General features: G+C 38.2%; 1 protein-coding gene across 1 annotated transcript in view; it reads right to left on the minus strand.

The window, feature by feature from the left end:
* Nucleotides 1-15,390, minus strand: part of wnk1a (WNK lysine deficient protein kinase 1a) — a 41,836-nt gene that overhangs the window by 4,084 nt on the left and 22,362 nt on the right. Inside the window, exons 10-23 of the mRNA XM_056451431.1 lie at nt 14,406-14,498; nt 14,183-14,305; nt 8,912-8,991; nt 8,141-8,285; nt 7,881-7,997; nt 7,038-7,151; nt 6,896-6,950; nt 6,676-6,816; nt 5,875-6,587; nt 4,681-4,773; nt 4,174-4,601; nt 2,819-3,015; nt 492-590; nt 224-414 (exon numbers count right to left, since the gene is read on the minus strand). Of these exons, the coding sequence (XP_056307406.1) occupies nt 224-414; nt 492-590; nt 2,819-3,015; nt 4,174-4,601; nt 4,681-4,773; nt 5,875-6,587; nt 6,676-6,816; nt 6,896-6,950; nt 7,038-7,151; nt 7,881-7,997; nt 8,141-8,285; nt 8,912-8,991; nt 14,183-14,305; nt 14,406-14,498 (2,589 nt within the window). The remainder of the gene's footprint in view (nt 1-223; nt 415-491; nt 591-2,818; nt 3,016-4,173; nt 4,602-4,680; nt 4,774-5,874; nt 6,588-6,675; nt 6,817-6,895; nt 6,951-7,037; nt 7,152-7,880; nt 7,998-8,140; nt 8,286-8,911; nt 8,992-14,182; nt 14,306-14,405; nt 14,499-15,390) is intronic.

The raw sequence follows: 15,390 nt of genomic DNA on the forward strand, positions 1-15,390 counted from the left end.
ACTCTGCCACATAACAAGGGGTTATTCATTCATTAGCACAGCACTTGCATGAGAACGCTCAGCGTGACACATGAGTACTATGTCAGGAAACAAGAGTAAAAGAGTCTCAATGAAATCTGAACACCAGTGGTCAAGAGAGGTGCATGCTAATTCCAGGTGGAAACAGGGCCTGTGATAATCTTTATCAAAACTAAATTGTTCAGTGTAGGTTAAAGTTACGTACATCATGGGCCTGGGCATTCTTTTTGGATCCTTTCTTGACCTGTGGCATCATGTTCATGGCATCTCTGGCCCAGTTATCAACCAGCTGATGAAGGTCATCTGTGAATGTGCCCTTGCGTGGCAGATTAGTTGCCGGTGTTTGGTCCTGGTCATGGCTCTGTCCGTTTTCTTTTCTCACTGGACTTGTACTACCTACAAAGTTACAATCCATATTAGCAAATTCAAAAGAACTTAAATTCTGAGACGATCTACAATGGTGACATTCATACCTTGCACATCAGTGTTTGAGCTAGGTGCTGTTTCTGAAGGTGAAGTCTTCTCACTGGTTGACTGACTGAGTGAACCACTCTGCACAGCTTGTTTGTTCCCTACATGAAACCAAACAACTGTATAGTCATAAGGGACAAGCAAGATGTTACAGTTGGATGTAAATCCAGGACACACCAAGCTGACGTCAAAGAACTAGCAGCCAAATGTGTTTTAATGGAAGCTAAATCTGTGCAACTATGCATCAGTGGTATCTGGGCTAAAAAGCTGCACTTCAACAACAAATACATTCCTGCTAACTTTGAACTAGAAATGCTTTAATGCCCTGTAGAGTTAACATCAAGTTGAAGAAATTATGTAATTTCAAACTAAATCTGTCCAAAGAGGTCTGTTTGAAACAGCTCACCAAAACGAACTTTTTGGCCCATTTAGTTTTGACTTCTAAACACCTTTGGGGCAAATAAAAAAAACAATATAAAGATGTGGCACGCCACTGTGCTGCTTTTCATTTATGATACGATAGGCTATAGAAGGGTGTTTGCCAGATGTTTACGAAACTGTTCTCTCTTAGCCACCATTGTTGTGTTTAGAGGTACACATGACCAGTGTGACACATTTACAACCCTGATTAATGTAGCATGGGACTAATAATCAATATAGATAAAAAGATATAACATAATAACAATATAGATTATACAATAAATCGCCAAGTAAAAAAAGGTACATTAAAAACATTAGATTAGATCAGTTTCATTTATGATAACAAAGTTTTTTGCCTGTGTGAGATAGGAATGCTCAAAATAAGCGATTAACCATTAACTGAAAGGGTGCATTTTTAACCGATTAATGGTATCAGTTAAATAATTTTTTTTTAGTTTGGTTGCATAAAAGTGCAACACATTTGTTAACTCACAGGAGAGAGGAGCTGCAACAAAAAACTCTCTGAAATGTCCACTGCTTTGGAATCAAGCCGGTCACAAGTCAGAGCGTCTGGGTTTTCTCTCCATCAGAGAGCACTCCGGCACCACTCAAACACAACAAATAGGCTGGAGTTTTGATGATTTAGTGTACAACCAACAAAATTGTTATATGCTATAGTAGCCTAAACTTTACAAAAAGTCAACATTTGTGCCCTGTCATTGTCGTTCATCATGCGCAGCGCGCGCATTAAACCGCGAGTCAGATGGACAAAATGAAAGTACACAAGCTTTAAGGTGAAATTCTGTGCTCAAGACATAATCTTTAAACTAATGACTTCTATTTAAAATTTTTACAGAGGTTTATGATATAAGAATTACAGCGAAGCATTAATTAAATGAATATTTTCTTTACACATTGGAGGAAATCTCATCCACCGGTGTGCAGCATCTATCTGTATGATGCGACGGCAGCCATCTTGCGCCAGATCACACACCACACACCAGCTGATTGGTAGAAAGGAGACGATGAAGCCAATGAGGAGTGATGAAGCCAATTATGATATGGTGATGGTTAGGAGGCCACTATGGACAAAGGCCAGTGGGGAAATTTGGCCAGGATTAAACCCCTATTCTTTTCGAAGGACATCCTAGGATTGTTAACGACCACAGAGAGTTAGAACCTCGGTTTAACGTCTCATCTGAATGATGCTGCTCACTGAGCAGTATAGATTCCATTTTACTATACTGGGGCCTTAGGACCCACACAGACCGCAGGCTGAGCACCCTCTGCTGGCCGCACTAACACCACTTCCGGCACCATCTAGCTTTCCCATGTGGTCTCCCATCCAGGTACTCACCAGGCGAAGCCCTGCTTAGCTTCAGTGGGCGACCATGTGAGAGTTGCAGAGAGCTAGCTGCCAGCTATTATTTACTTTATTCTTTTTCTACGCTGTTGAAAACACTGCAGATACTTGATGTTTTGTTGTTAATATGTTCTGTAAGCTGCTGTTTGCATGATGTTAAAATAAATCAGTATTTTAAAATGCAATATATAATGTGTCAGACACAAAATAGACATATTAATTTATTTTTTAAAATTAAATAATATTTTAATATTATTCTGACCAGTTAACGGTTATTATTCGGTTAACGAGCAGCAAGTGTTGGTTGACAAAATTAACCAAAATGAGCATCCCTAGTGTGAGAGGATATATCTGTAGGTGCAGTAGTCAGAACTATCGTTACAAAAAAGAAACTCAAAAACTAGTACCACACACACACACGCACGCACACAGGATCCTGATAACCTAGCCTGATGTGCTGATAAGATGCTTGCTGATGGTCAGACATTGACTGATGGCTGACCGTCAGCTTGGTGTGGCCCAACTTAAACCACTAAGCTCTGATACCTTGTTGAAAAGATGCAGCCTGAGTTCCACTACCACTTCTTGGCCTGTTCCCCTTGCCCTTAGCAGGTCTCCGTCTACCAGGCGTCATGGCCACAGTGGGTGGCACCACCACAGATGGTGTTTTGCCCAGACGAGTGAAGAGCTCCTCGATTTCCTTTTTCTGTTTATTCTGCAATGCCATGATCTCAACCATATGCCTGCAAAAAGTATTTAAAGGGTCACGAAACACCAAAACACATTTTTTGAGCTGTTGACAGTCATGCATGTGTCCCATGCTGCTAAAAACACTATTAGGACACAAAAAAGCACTATTATTTCACAAAAAAGTGAAAATTGGTTGTTTTTGCGTTACTTCAAACAAATTTGTTCTTCCGCTTTGAAACGAATTTTTGAAGCTGCGTCACGCCAATTAGATACTTGCTTGTAGACTGGATGTCTGTACCTGCGAGTGCATCGTGACGTCTCTGAGCGTGCAGCATTAATTCATGAGAAAGACTTGGTTCAAACCAATCAGCACGCTCTATTGTGTATGCGGTGCAACTTTATTAATATGCATGATAGCTTCGAAGATCTATTTTTACCACAGTGTTCAGACGGCAGAGAGAAACCACATTGTGTTGCCAAAACAAGTGGAAGAACAAGAATTGTTTGGAGATACAGATTGTCAGTGTTGCTTTTATAAGTTGCGGCAACGAAGGTTTTGTTTTCATTTCCCGCTATGAGAGTGCAGCTGGAATCACGTGTGGATTACAGTGCACGCGACAAAAATACGTGTCTAAGGAACATTTTTTTTTACCCGAGAGCTTTTCTCATCTGGAAATGGTGAAATCCTGATTTGCCGCTCGTCTCCTTTTAAAAAAAGACACGGCTCCAGTTGGTGTTGAATGTACTGTCTCTACAGATTGGCGGTTTCAAACATTGCATTAAGAATACACGCTTCCAGCAGTTCCTCGAATCAAATATCTTGAATGAATAAAATGTTCCTGAATGAAAGTGCCAAACTGCAGTTAAAGTCCACAATTTAATAATTTGGCAAATAATTCGATTACCGATATCCATGTAAACATGGTCACTGTCTTTCTGCCCTGCGTCTGTGTGTTTGTTTTGCCTCTGTGAAAATCAGTGTGTGCCCAAACCGAAACTCCCATTTTCATTCAAATTTTTATGCACCTTCCCTCTTTCCCTCCTCAGACACTGCCACTTTTCTGACTTTTTCCAAACTAGAGGTGTGAAAACACCCTGCTGAAACAGGGGGGTTTCATGTACCTTTAAAGTGACCACATGACCAACTCTAATGATAACTATATTAGCATCCACGCCAATGACAGATGTTGTTAAAAAAAGATGACATGTACCTCTCCTTGAGCCTGTTCATCTCTCGTCTTAAGCCCTCATCTTCTGGTTCGGAGTCGTTATCGCTACTGAGATAGTGATTGGTAATGGACACACTGGACGGGGTCAATTTAGGCTCTTTAGCGGCGTCTGGTCCCTCAACTGAGGAAGTCTGTCGTTCTGCTGGTGTCACTGAGAAGCGACCAAGTTTGATGTCAGTGCTGGAGGTCACCTGAAAGCGGCCAACTGTAGTGGTTGGTGGTACGGGTTCAGGGCTGACCCTGGGTGGAGGAGTCTGAGATTTATGAATGGTGTTTTCGGGGCTAGAGAGAGATGATGGTGATGAGGAAGACGAGGACGAGGATGTTGAAGATGGGGTGGCAGAGGAAGATGAAACCACCACAGCTGGTTCTGGAGCAGTTACTGGGTCTTGATCACTGGCCACAGACACCTGAATTGAGAGAATGTGCATGAAATTCATTTTCAGGTAACCAGAGCCCAAGTGTACTCTGAGAAGTCTATAAAGCTACCTGAAATCGGCCAAGTTGGAAAGCTTTATCAAGTTGTGTCTCTTTCTCCTCAATACTGTTGTGTCCATCTGGTTGAATTACACCCACAGAAATCTTTAAAGAGAAAAAAATAAATGACTACTTTGTATTAAGGTGACAGCCAATATGACAGACAACATTTTTAACATAAGAATAGCAGTGCTTCCCACAGGTTTGAAATATATTTGAGGTGGTAGTAGCCGAATTGAAACACCTTTTACCCAAAGCACAGCACATAAATAGTTAACTATATGCGACAAACAAAGCATAATTTGATTTTTTACACTTTTTATTATTATTATCTGTTTTAAGCTTATTTTTCAATGGGTTAAAGTTTTTTTTAAAAGACTGTTGAAATAAATAAAAAATTCACCATTTCTTTTATGCTATTCAGGAGCCATGTGCACCCACTGACAGGTCAAATCTGCTTCTCTCTATGTCTCACTCGGGTTCAGGTTGCTTTATTGGCATAACACTTTGTACAGTATTGCCAAAGCATTTTAGATGTATAAAATATGTAATATTTTGACGTCATCAAATAAAATATACAGCAAATGAGAAATAAATGACAGAAAAAAAGAAATAAAAACAGACAATATCTCTTTATAAAAATTCTAAGAATAAAATGTGTAGATTATGTAAATAAGACAAATGAGTTAATTACCCATTACTAATGGTGTACACATATTCTGCAGCCAATTCAGATGTGATTAGATGGGAGTCATTTAGATTAAAAAATGAATTATTAATTGTCTCTCTGGCAGCTGTGCACATAAAACTAACGACAGCATAAAAAACTAAAGCAAACCCTAATCCCGGACATTTTAGTAGATTTAGAAACCCCGGCTGGGTGCAAAAAAGCACATCTCTGTGGGTCTGCAGAGCACGTGAGACTTTCTGTGGAAGTGTTGACAATTCTCGTGCACAGAACGAGCAGTATGAAACGGGTAAACGAGAAATGATTTTCCACAATTTGGTCGCTCGTGGATGTTTGTTTATATTGGGCAGATATATATTTAAGTTAGAGTTAAATGTCTTCCAAAATTACCTTTAATTATTTCATAAAGTAATGAATAATATTACAAAGCTATTTCAGTTTTTGGCCAAGTGTATCCAGAATTTTCAATTTTGCCGCAACCCTAGTATACATGCAAAATAAGCAGCTTTCCCCCCCACCTGTGGCCTTGGAGGGGATGGGTCTGTGGATGGAGTCTGGGCGTAGCTTGTAGGGGTCCCAATGGAGGTGAAAGCACCAGGTGCAAAGTTCCCACTGGAATTGAGCGACAAACTAGAAGGCGTCACACCAGAGACAAAGCCAGGAGTGTTAGTGCTGATGGTGTTGGGTGGAGAGGTTGTGGAAGTCTCTCCAGACCCGTCAGGTTGGCTGCAGGAGCTCTGGGATGAGTCTTTGAAAAGGGAGCGCAGCTTCTGGTCTAGAGCATGAATGTCTTCAATTCCAGGCGGTTTCCCTTGTACGTCGCTCTCACCATCTCCGGTTGCACTCGGTTGAGTTACTTGCTGGTTTGAGGCTTGTGCTTGATCCAAGCCATTGCTCTCTCCCGCAGCGATTTGAGGTGTCTGGGATGGGGTGGGAAGTGACAGTCGACGTGATGCTGGTGGTTCTGTTGGGGCTGGTGAAGGTGACGTCCTCCCTGTTACGGTTTGCTGAGTGGTAGTTGGTGTTGGAGTGGTTACTTGAGTAGTGGTCACAGTCAGAGTTGCAATGGATGATGGGACAGGATTCTGGTATGGTGATTGAGAAGTAGGTGGAATGGAGCTCTCTGGGGCAAGACCTCCAGGTGTCGGTGGTACTAGAGAAATTTGGTTTGAACCAGGGGTGAAGTTGGCTTGGTCCTGTGGAGCACTGCTGACTGACGCTGGATCAGGTGCTGGAGGAGCGAATGCACAGATAAAATCAGTCTTGATGTTTGAAATCTGTATTTAAATATTGCTTTTCTGAGGATGTGTAAATCAGACCTGGTGCCGTATCTTCAAATGATGTGTTTGCTGAAGAAGTCCCAAACAACGGCTCCCGAAGTCGTGCTTCAGGCACAGGGCTGACTATAAAGCGCCTGCCTGCTGAATGTACAACCTGTGCTGCTAAGCTAGGTGGCACACCTGTTAAAAGTAGAAGGTGTTAATATAAATGATGGGAGTGAATTAAATGTAAAGACATCACTGTGAAGTGTACACTTACCAGGCACACTGGATGTTAAAATTTCAGGTACTTGCTGGCTCGAATTATTGATCACCTGAGATATTATGGGGGACATTTTTAATTTTAAGTCCTCAAATTAAAATCACATTTGTACTTTTGATTTGAAAATTATAGCCCATACCTGAGTTTGGCTATTTTGGGGAGCTTTTCCTTTCTGATCTGCATTCTGAATGACCAGTTGAACCTGTTCTATGAAGGACTCCCGTTCACTCTCCAAAATAAAATCACTTTTGACCTGATACAAAAATAAAAGTATAACTTTAGAAATTAATTTTGCCCATTTAATAAGGGTGGAAAAACAAATATTTCTTCAGACAAGCTACTATTAAAATGGTCACTGTGGTTTAAATATTTAGGTATACAGATCATATATAATCATAGCTCTCAACTGTCTTTGGGGAAAATTATTTGTTGTGTAATAATTTTTTTCCTATTTGTTTACGAGATATATATATATATATATATATATATATATATATATATATATATATATAGGAAAAAAATTGTTACACAACAAATAATTTTCCCCAAAGACAGTTGAGAGCTATGATTATAGTTTAATTTTTTAATTTAGGCTCTTTGCTTAATATCTCTACAGTGGAAGGAAATGGAGACATACCAACGATCATTTTATATTTGAAATGTGTAATATGCTAAACGAATGTAAACGTTTTTGTCCTCAAAAAAGTTGAAAAGCATATGGAACAAAACAGAATGTGTCAAAATCTGTAAATACTACCTAAAAAAACATGTTAAACATTTAACGTTGAGCATCCTGGACATTGGGAACCAATATATGACCAAATAAAATGCTATACACACATAAACAAACAAACAAAAACCTTCTAAAAATAATATACAACATGGGGTAAGTAAATGCACATAATCATCAACAACTGTTTGATTGATTAGGTTCCCAGCCCAATCCACAATGCTGAAAAAAATGTATGCAAAAAAGTTTTACCATAATTTCAGCTATTTCTACAGGATTATCCCCATCCAGATCAAACTTGAATGTGACCATCTTTCTGTTGTGGGTTTCCAGCTGACATTCAGCGACTCTGTCCCCAATATTAGAAATCTACAAAAACAGAACAGGATTATATTATCACATGTACTTATTTGTTGCGCTTGTAATCAGTTACAATACAATAATACAGTTAAATAGCGATAGTACAATTAAATGCCAATGTTAAAGACCAATCAGATTTGAGAATAACTTACATTCAGCACATTGAGCTTGACCTTAGCTGTTTTTTCATGACGTGAGCGGCTGCGTACAGAACGGCGTTGGGGTCGTTTCATAGAGCGACCCTCGTGTCTCCCCTCATTCCCATCGCTTAGACCAGATGCTGGATCAGAGTGTCCACTGAGGGCACCAAAACAACATTAGTTCATGTGGATTCAGAGTTTCTACCGGTTTCAACAAGTTAAATTATATAAAGACATTTTTAAGACCATTATGAATGAAATTTTTGACTTATACAGGGCTAAATGCTAAGGATTTTTTTTAAATATACCAGTTAGAAAATATTATTATTAATATGTACTATATATTGTACTATATAATATATACATTCACAAATCCTATAACCCTTACCAAGAATAGAACACAATGCAGCTGTCAATTACTTCAGTCTACAATAATAATAATAATAATTTGATAATAAAAAATATAGGTCAGGTCAGTATCCTAATATCCTCAGCAGTAAATAAAAAGAGAACTTAAGCAAATGCTATTGTAAGAAAAGTAATTAAATGCTATTTCTAAATAAAAAGTTAAAAGTTTTATTGAGATGGATTGTTGGTGATTGTGTGCGTGTTAAGGGCCAGATTGGATAGCAATACATGAACAAAGGAAAAAAAAAAATATATATATATATATAAGACCTACAACACAACATTTCAGTAGATTTAAGACTTTTTAAGGCCTAAAATGTAGCTTTTGAGATTTAAGACCCCGCGAATACCCTAACATTTCAAAAACATGTTTACCTTTCTGTAGAGGCAGGAACCAGAGATGTTTGAGGTTGTGTCTGCTCTACTGGTTGTGGTTGGGACACACTTAGTGGTGCCTGTAAAGAGATTACATTGTCAAATTAAGTTTTTAAATCACAATTTAACACAAACGATCATAGTGAGAAGATCTTCGTTCAAAAAAAAAAAAATTGTAGATGTACATTAATGGCTTGTGGTGAATCTGAAGCCAGGTACATTAATAAGGCTTGGGGGGAGTCTTGGGTAACAAGAAGCTAAACTAGCATTGGTGACAGCAGTAAGATAGATGACGATATCTAAAGCAGAGGGTGAGGGAAAAGTCATTGTTATATCTACATATTTACACATTTGTTGACTGTAAAAGACACAGTTTGGTGTCAGTTTTTAAGAAATTATTACTTTTATTTAGGGCAAACTGCTTCTTTATGGGATATTGAAGTAATTAAGTATGTGCCTTACAGATTTAACACGTTTCTCTGAATTGTAAAAAAAAAAAAAAAAAAAAACATATTTCATATTTTTCTGAAAAAAATTGCATTAAGTTAAAGATAATTTTATACTAAAGAATCCTGAAAACAAAACTGTTTAAGGCATTGGCATGAAGACATGTTTCTTATTCATTTAAATGATTTCTGAAGGATAATGTGAAAATTAAGACTTAAGTTATGGCTTATAAAATTGAGCTTAGCTAAATGTGAGGAATTTAATTTATTTAAATGGAAAACAGAATGTCAATTTTGATATTTACAATATATTTTTTCTACTGCTTAATCAAATAAATACTTACTTGATGAGCGTAAAATATATTTTAAAACAAGATAAGAAATAATACCAACCTATAACTTTAGAACAAGACACTAATATATATTTTTTACTAAATATTCACTGAAAACTAACTTTACTACAACATTACTTACTATAATATTCATTGTCAGTGAAAACTAATTTAAAACCATAACAACATGTAATATATAATATAAATAGCTATGGAAAACATTAAGAGACCAGTTACGAATTCTCAGTTTCTCAGAATTTATTGGATTTGGGATTGAGTAAATAATGTGTAATAAACATCAGCATTATCGTGTTTTATTATATAAAGTTCTAGGGCTGCACAATATATCGTTTTAGCAATTTAGCATCGATAATGCAATGTATGCATCTGCAATAGTCACATCGCAGGATCTGTAATGTCATATTGGGATTATAATTAACCAGAAATCAGAGTTGAGTCATTGTGAATTGTAACCATAATCTAATAGTGTTCTCGTTTTCTTACTTGGATGAGTTTTTTAAAGGTTCAAGACACTCCGGAGTACTTTTTTGAGATTTTAACAGATTTGTGTGTGTTGAGCATCAGTAAAGCAAAGGTTAGCAGCTGTCAGCTTTAATTGTGGGGAAAACTGGATAATTTAGATCTTTTTGTCAGCTTATGTCATCTATTAAAATAATTTTGGGGGCGGGATCAAAAAAGGTGACACAGCACGAATCTGCTAGCGGAGTGATGACGCGTCGCTTTCTTGTTATTATTCATAGTGGAGTTTTCTTATTGTATGAGAAGACCCTGTTTCTTAATTATTCACGAGAGCATGTCCTTTCCGAAGGCAAGGCAGACCTGCCAATCTGTGAGACCCAATGACTGGGTGAGACTGTACACAGCACAGGTCGTATGGGTTTGTTCCATGTTTTTGCCTACGATGCTGTAAGGGCTGATACAGCAAAGCTGTTGGTTTGCAGCAAGCATTTTTGTCAGGAGAGCTGTATGAAAATTGGAGAATGGCGTACTTTTATCAGTTGAGTTCTTACATTCAGACACATCACCTATAGCCGTGCTGCCGTGTTCGCCTATGTTTAAAATCCTCCAGATTACCGGCAGGGTTAATGGTTGGAATAGACAAGGAAAGGGACCTGCTGCACTGCTATCCACTGTGTCTGCATTCAGACCCGAGGATTCAGGAGGAGAGAAGTCCTCATTTATAGTGTTTATACAAACACGATTATCTTCATAATGATATAACAAATTGTGGTTATGTGTTTGAAATTACGAATACCAAATGTAGCAGGGCATTTAATTGCTTACTGTTTATTTCTTTGCCTTTTAACTTTGTAAACTATAAAATCATGGCTCTCCTCATGGTTTGTATCTCATTTTGTGAGCCAATTGACAACAGCTGTTTGCTCCTCAATTTTTTCTCTACTCTGCGGCCATGCCCACTCCTCCCTCTGCTAGCAGCAATCCACACCCATCTCGGAGCATTTTGAAATAATTCTGAGATAGACTTGAACCGAAAGAGGGGGGTTTCATGGCCCCTTAAGGCCTGCAATTTAAAAGCAAATTAAAATAAAAAAGAAATTGTAACGTTTGATGATTTTACAAAGATTAATAGTGTTTCTAAAATGAAGACTATACGGTGTTATTTTAGATTTGATAATTGAATTTCTGTCCACCAAACACCCTAATTTTGAGTCCACCAAAAACCATAAAGAGCAGTTTATTTCATTATGTTTTCTTTGTTCTGTTGTTTTCGTCTGTGCTTTAATTTAAGTTTTAAGCTTTAGTTTAGCTCGTCCCAATCAATGTAAAAATTATGAATTGTTTCCAAAGAGTTAACTAGACTTAAGTCATATTGTGAAATTATATATATATATATATATATATATATATATATATATATATATATATATATATATATATATATATATATACACACACACATATATACACACACACACACACACAGTGAGGTCAATAAGTATTTGATCAGCCTGTGATTTTTCAATATCTCCTACTTAGAAATCATGGAGGAGTCTAGAATTTTCACCATAGGTGCATTTCCACTTTCAGAGATGAAATCTGAAAATAAAAATGCAGAAATCACATTGTATGATTTTTTTTTAACAATTTATTTGTAATTTACTGTGTCAAATAAGTATTTGATCACTTAAGTCAAAAGTGTTTATTATTTGGTACAGAAGCCTTTGTTAGCAATTACAAACGCTTCCTGTAGTTCTTCACCAGGTTTGCACACACTGCAGGAAGGATTTTGGCCCACTCCTCCATGCAGATCTTCTCTAGATCTGTCAGGTTTCGGGGCCGTCGCTGAGCAACACCAAGTTTCAGCTCCCTCCAAAGATTTTCTATTGGATTTAGGTCTGGAGACTGGCTAGGCCACTCCGGAACCTTGATATGCTTCTTACGGAGCCACTTCTTGGTTTTCCTGGCTGTGTGCTTTGGGTCATGTCATGTTGGAAGACCCAGCCACGACCCATCTTTAATGCTCTGACTGATCTAAGAAGGTTTTTGCCCAATATCTCACAATACATGGCCTCGTTCATCATCTCCTTTATACAGTGCAGTCGTTCTGTCCCCTGTGCAGAAAAACACCCCAGAGCATGATGCTTCCAGCCCCATGCTACACTGTAGGTATGGTATTATTGGGATGATATTCATCATTCTTCTTCCTCCAAACATGGCGAATGGAGTTAAGACCAAAAAGTTCTACTTTGATCTCATCTGACCACAGGACTTTCTTCCATGACTCCGGGGGATCATCCAGATGGTCCCTGGCAAACTTCAGACGGGCCTTGACATGGGCTAACTTAAGCAGGGGAACCTTCCTTGCGATGCATGACGTCTTAATGTATTACTGATGGTAGCCTTGGAAACGGGGGTCCCAGCTCTCTTCATTGCATTGACCAGCTCCTCCCGTGTAGTTCTGGGCTGATTCTTGACCATTCTTAGCATCATTGATACCCCACAAGGAGAGATCTTCCGTGGGGCCCCAGTCCGAGGGACATTGACAGTCATCATTAGCCTCTTCCACTTTCTGACAATTGCTAAAACAGTTGTTTATTTTTCACCAAGCTGCTTGGCAATTGCCCCGTAGCCCTTTTCAGCTTTGTGAAGGTCTACAATTTTGTCTCGTGTCTTTTGATAGCTCTTTGGTTTTGCCCATGTTGCTACTTAGACTTTTAACTGATTTTGGGGTGCACAGGTGTCTTTATGACAGCTAACGAACTCAAAAAGGCGCTACTAAATTAGAATCATGAGCAGAGTGTTGCTGGACTATTAAAAAGCAAAATAACAGGTCTTTGAGGGTAAGAAATCTGGCTGAAAAGCAAGTGATCAAATACTTATTTGACACAGTAATTTACAAATAAATTGTAAAAAAAAAAAAATCATACAACGTGATTTCTGGATTTTTATTTTTAGATTCCGTCTCTGAAATTTGAAATGCACCTATGGTGAAAATTCTAGACTCCTCCATGATTTCCAAGTAGGAGATATTGAAAAATCAAAGGGTGATCAAATACTTATTGACCTCACTGTATATATATCACAGAAATGGTAATGGTAAATTAATATTTTAATAGTTTTTTATATTTTTATATAAATATTTTTTATAGTTCTCACCTTTATTGATAGGACAGCGGAGATTTACAGACAGGAAAGTATGGGAAGCAGAGAGAGGGGATGGATCGGCAAAGGACCTCAAGCCGGGAATCGAACTTGGGTCCCCACAAGCACCTGTGTGCTATATGTTAACGCACTAACCACTAGGCTATTGGCGCAGATGGTAATGGTAAATTTTAACCAAAAATACTGTTATTTTGAAACCATTTGTTTTTCAGAATGAGTTTGTCAAAATAGTAAATCATGTTTATTGTTCTGAAGTTGAAACATTAGTATTGTCTTGCCTAAAAAGGAATATAAACATGTAAGAAACTGCACTTTTTATCTAATGCAAAAAAAAAATCTTTAATTTGAAACTTGGAATACATGTCAGCAGTAGTATACAGAATAAAACAAACTAGGCTTTAATTATAAAACCATAAATCATCAATTTAGAGAAACAAGTGTTTTCATATTTCCTAAAGCTATATTCACAGTACATCACTAATCTATATTTCTTTAAAATACACAAAAAAAAACATATTATTAGCCACCAGCACTACAAACCCACACTGGTAAACCACTAATTCACACACCACAGTGTTAGGCACATCTAGTACCTGACAGGCCTGATATAGAAAATAGAGCTGTTCGGCATTTGGAGGTGGTGAGAAAACAGGAGGGCTGAGTTGACATGCCCATATCTGACAAGCATGTAAGAGCAGCCAGCATGCAAGAAAAAAATTGAAAAGTAAAAAAACAACACAGTAGTATTAATGCATGAACGGCCAAGAAGTTGGACACATTCATCAAGCAACATGCAGGCCAATTGGAGACATAAAGCCAACCACCAGAGGGCACAATTTATGCTGTACCTGTAAGACTTGAGCGCTGGGCAGAGATTGAGGTAGTGTGATGCCGTCATGAGGTGGCTGACGGTACTGCAGCGGGACGATAGGTTGGACAGTAGAGGGCAGAGAGGCTGTTTGACCCATCACCTATGATATATATTGAAAGAGTTTATGCAACTTTGGTTCATGTTTAACAGATTTGTGGAAAAAACTGTTTTTGTTGCGTTAAGGATCATAGGAAGTGTACCTGAGGTGGGGCCGAAGTTCCAGTCTGGGGGACGGGGCCCAGGGTCAAAGTACTGCTCGGCTGCTGCAGAGGGGCCTGGACTGGGTGCTGCGACTGTTGAGAAGAATGTTTTAGCATTAGTGTTGTCAAACAATAGAGTTTCAAACTTTAATTAGATACCATAAAAAAACAGTGACACATAATACAATTTTTGTTACCATAGAGAAATATTGAAACAGCATTAGTTAAAAAAAAAAAAAGAGGCTTTTATTTAACTGAAATTCTTCTGTGTAGTCATATGGAAGACCTGCTTATCTGAAAATTATTGTACACCTTAGAACAAGGCTGTCCAGACTCAGTCCTAGAGGGCCGGTGTCCTGGACAGTTTAGCTCCAACCCTAACCAAACCTACCTGAACCAGCTAATCAAGCTCTTACTAGGTATACTAGAATTTCCTGGTAGGTGTGTTGAAGCAAGTTAGAGCTAAACTCAGCAGGATACCAGCCCTCCAGGACAGAGTTTGGACACCCCTGCCTTAGAACATTCATCAGCCAATCAGAATGAAGCATTCAACAGCCCTGTAGTATAAAATTAGAATCAGTTGCCTGGATTTTTACATTTGGTCGAGTCAAGCCAGGTGTTTACTTGCCTTGCCAACATCGTCTCGACTGAAAAATAATAAATACAAGTGTAAAATACACAGTTTTGTCATTTTCGTTGCTTTGAACCATGCATCTAATAAATTATGCCATATTGTAGAGTTGCACGGTTTACCTGTACTATGGTAGTATCGCGATACTATGGCTGCAAAATACTGTCGGTGCCACTGTAGTTAGTAAACGGCAGTATCCTCATTAACGCTCTATATACAATAGATAATGTTGCATGTGAAAAAGTCACCAAAATGCTAACTCTGTGCAACAATAGACCGTTTTGCTTAAATAGTTTGTGGATCTCTTTAAGGTTCCAAAACTGTAAAATTCTCACCATTTATGGTAGCCTAATG

This window comes from Danio aesculapii, chromosome 25, assembly GCF_903798145.1.
Source record: "Danio aesculapii chromosome 25, fDanAes4.1, whole genome shotgun sequence".
Taxonomy (NCBI): domain Eukaryota; kingdom Metazoa; phylum Chordata; class Actinopteri; order Cypriniformes; family Danionidae; genus Danio; species Danio aesculapii.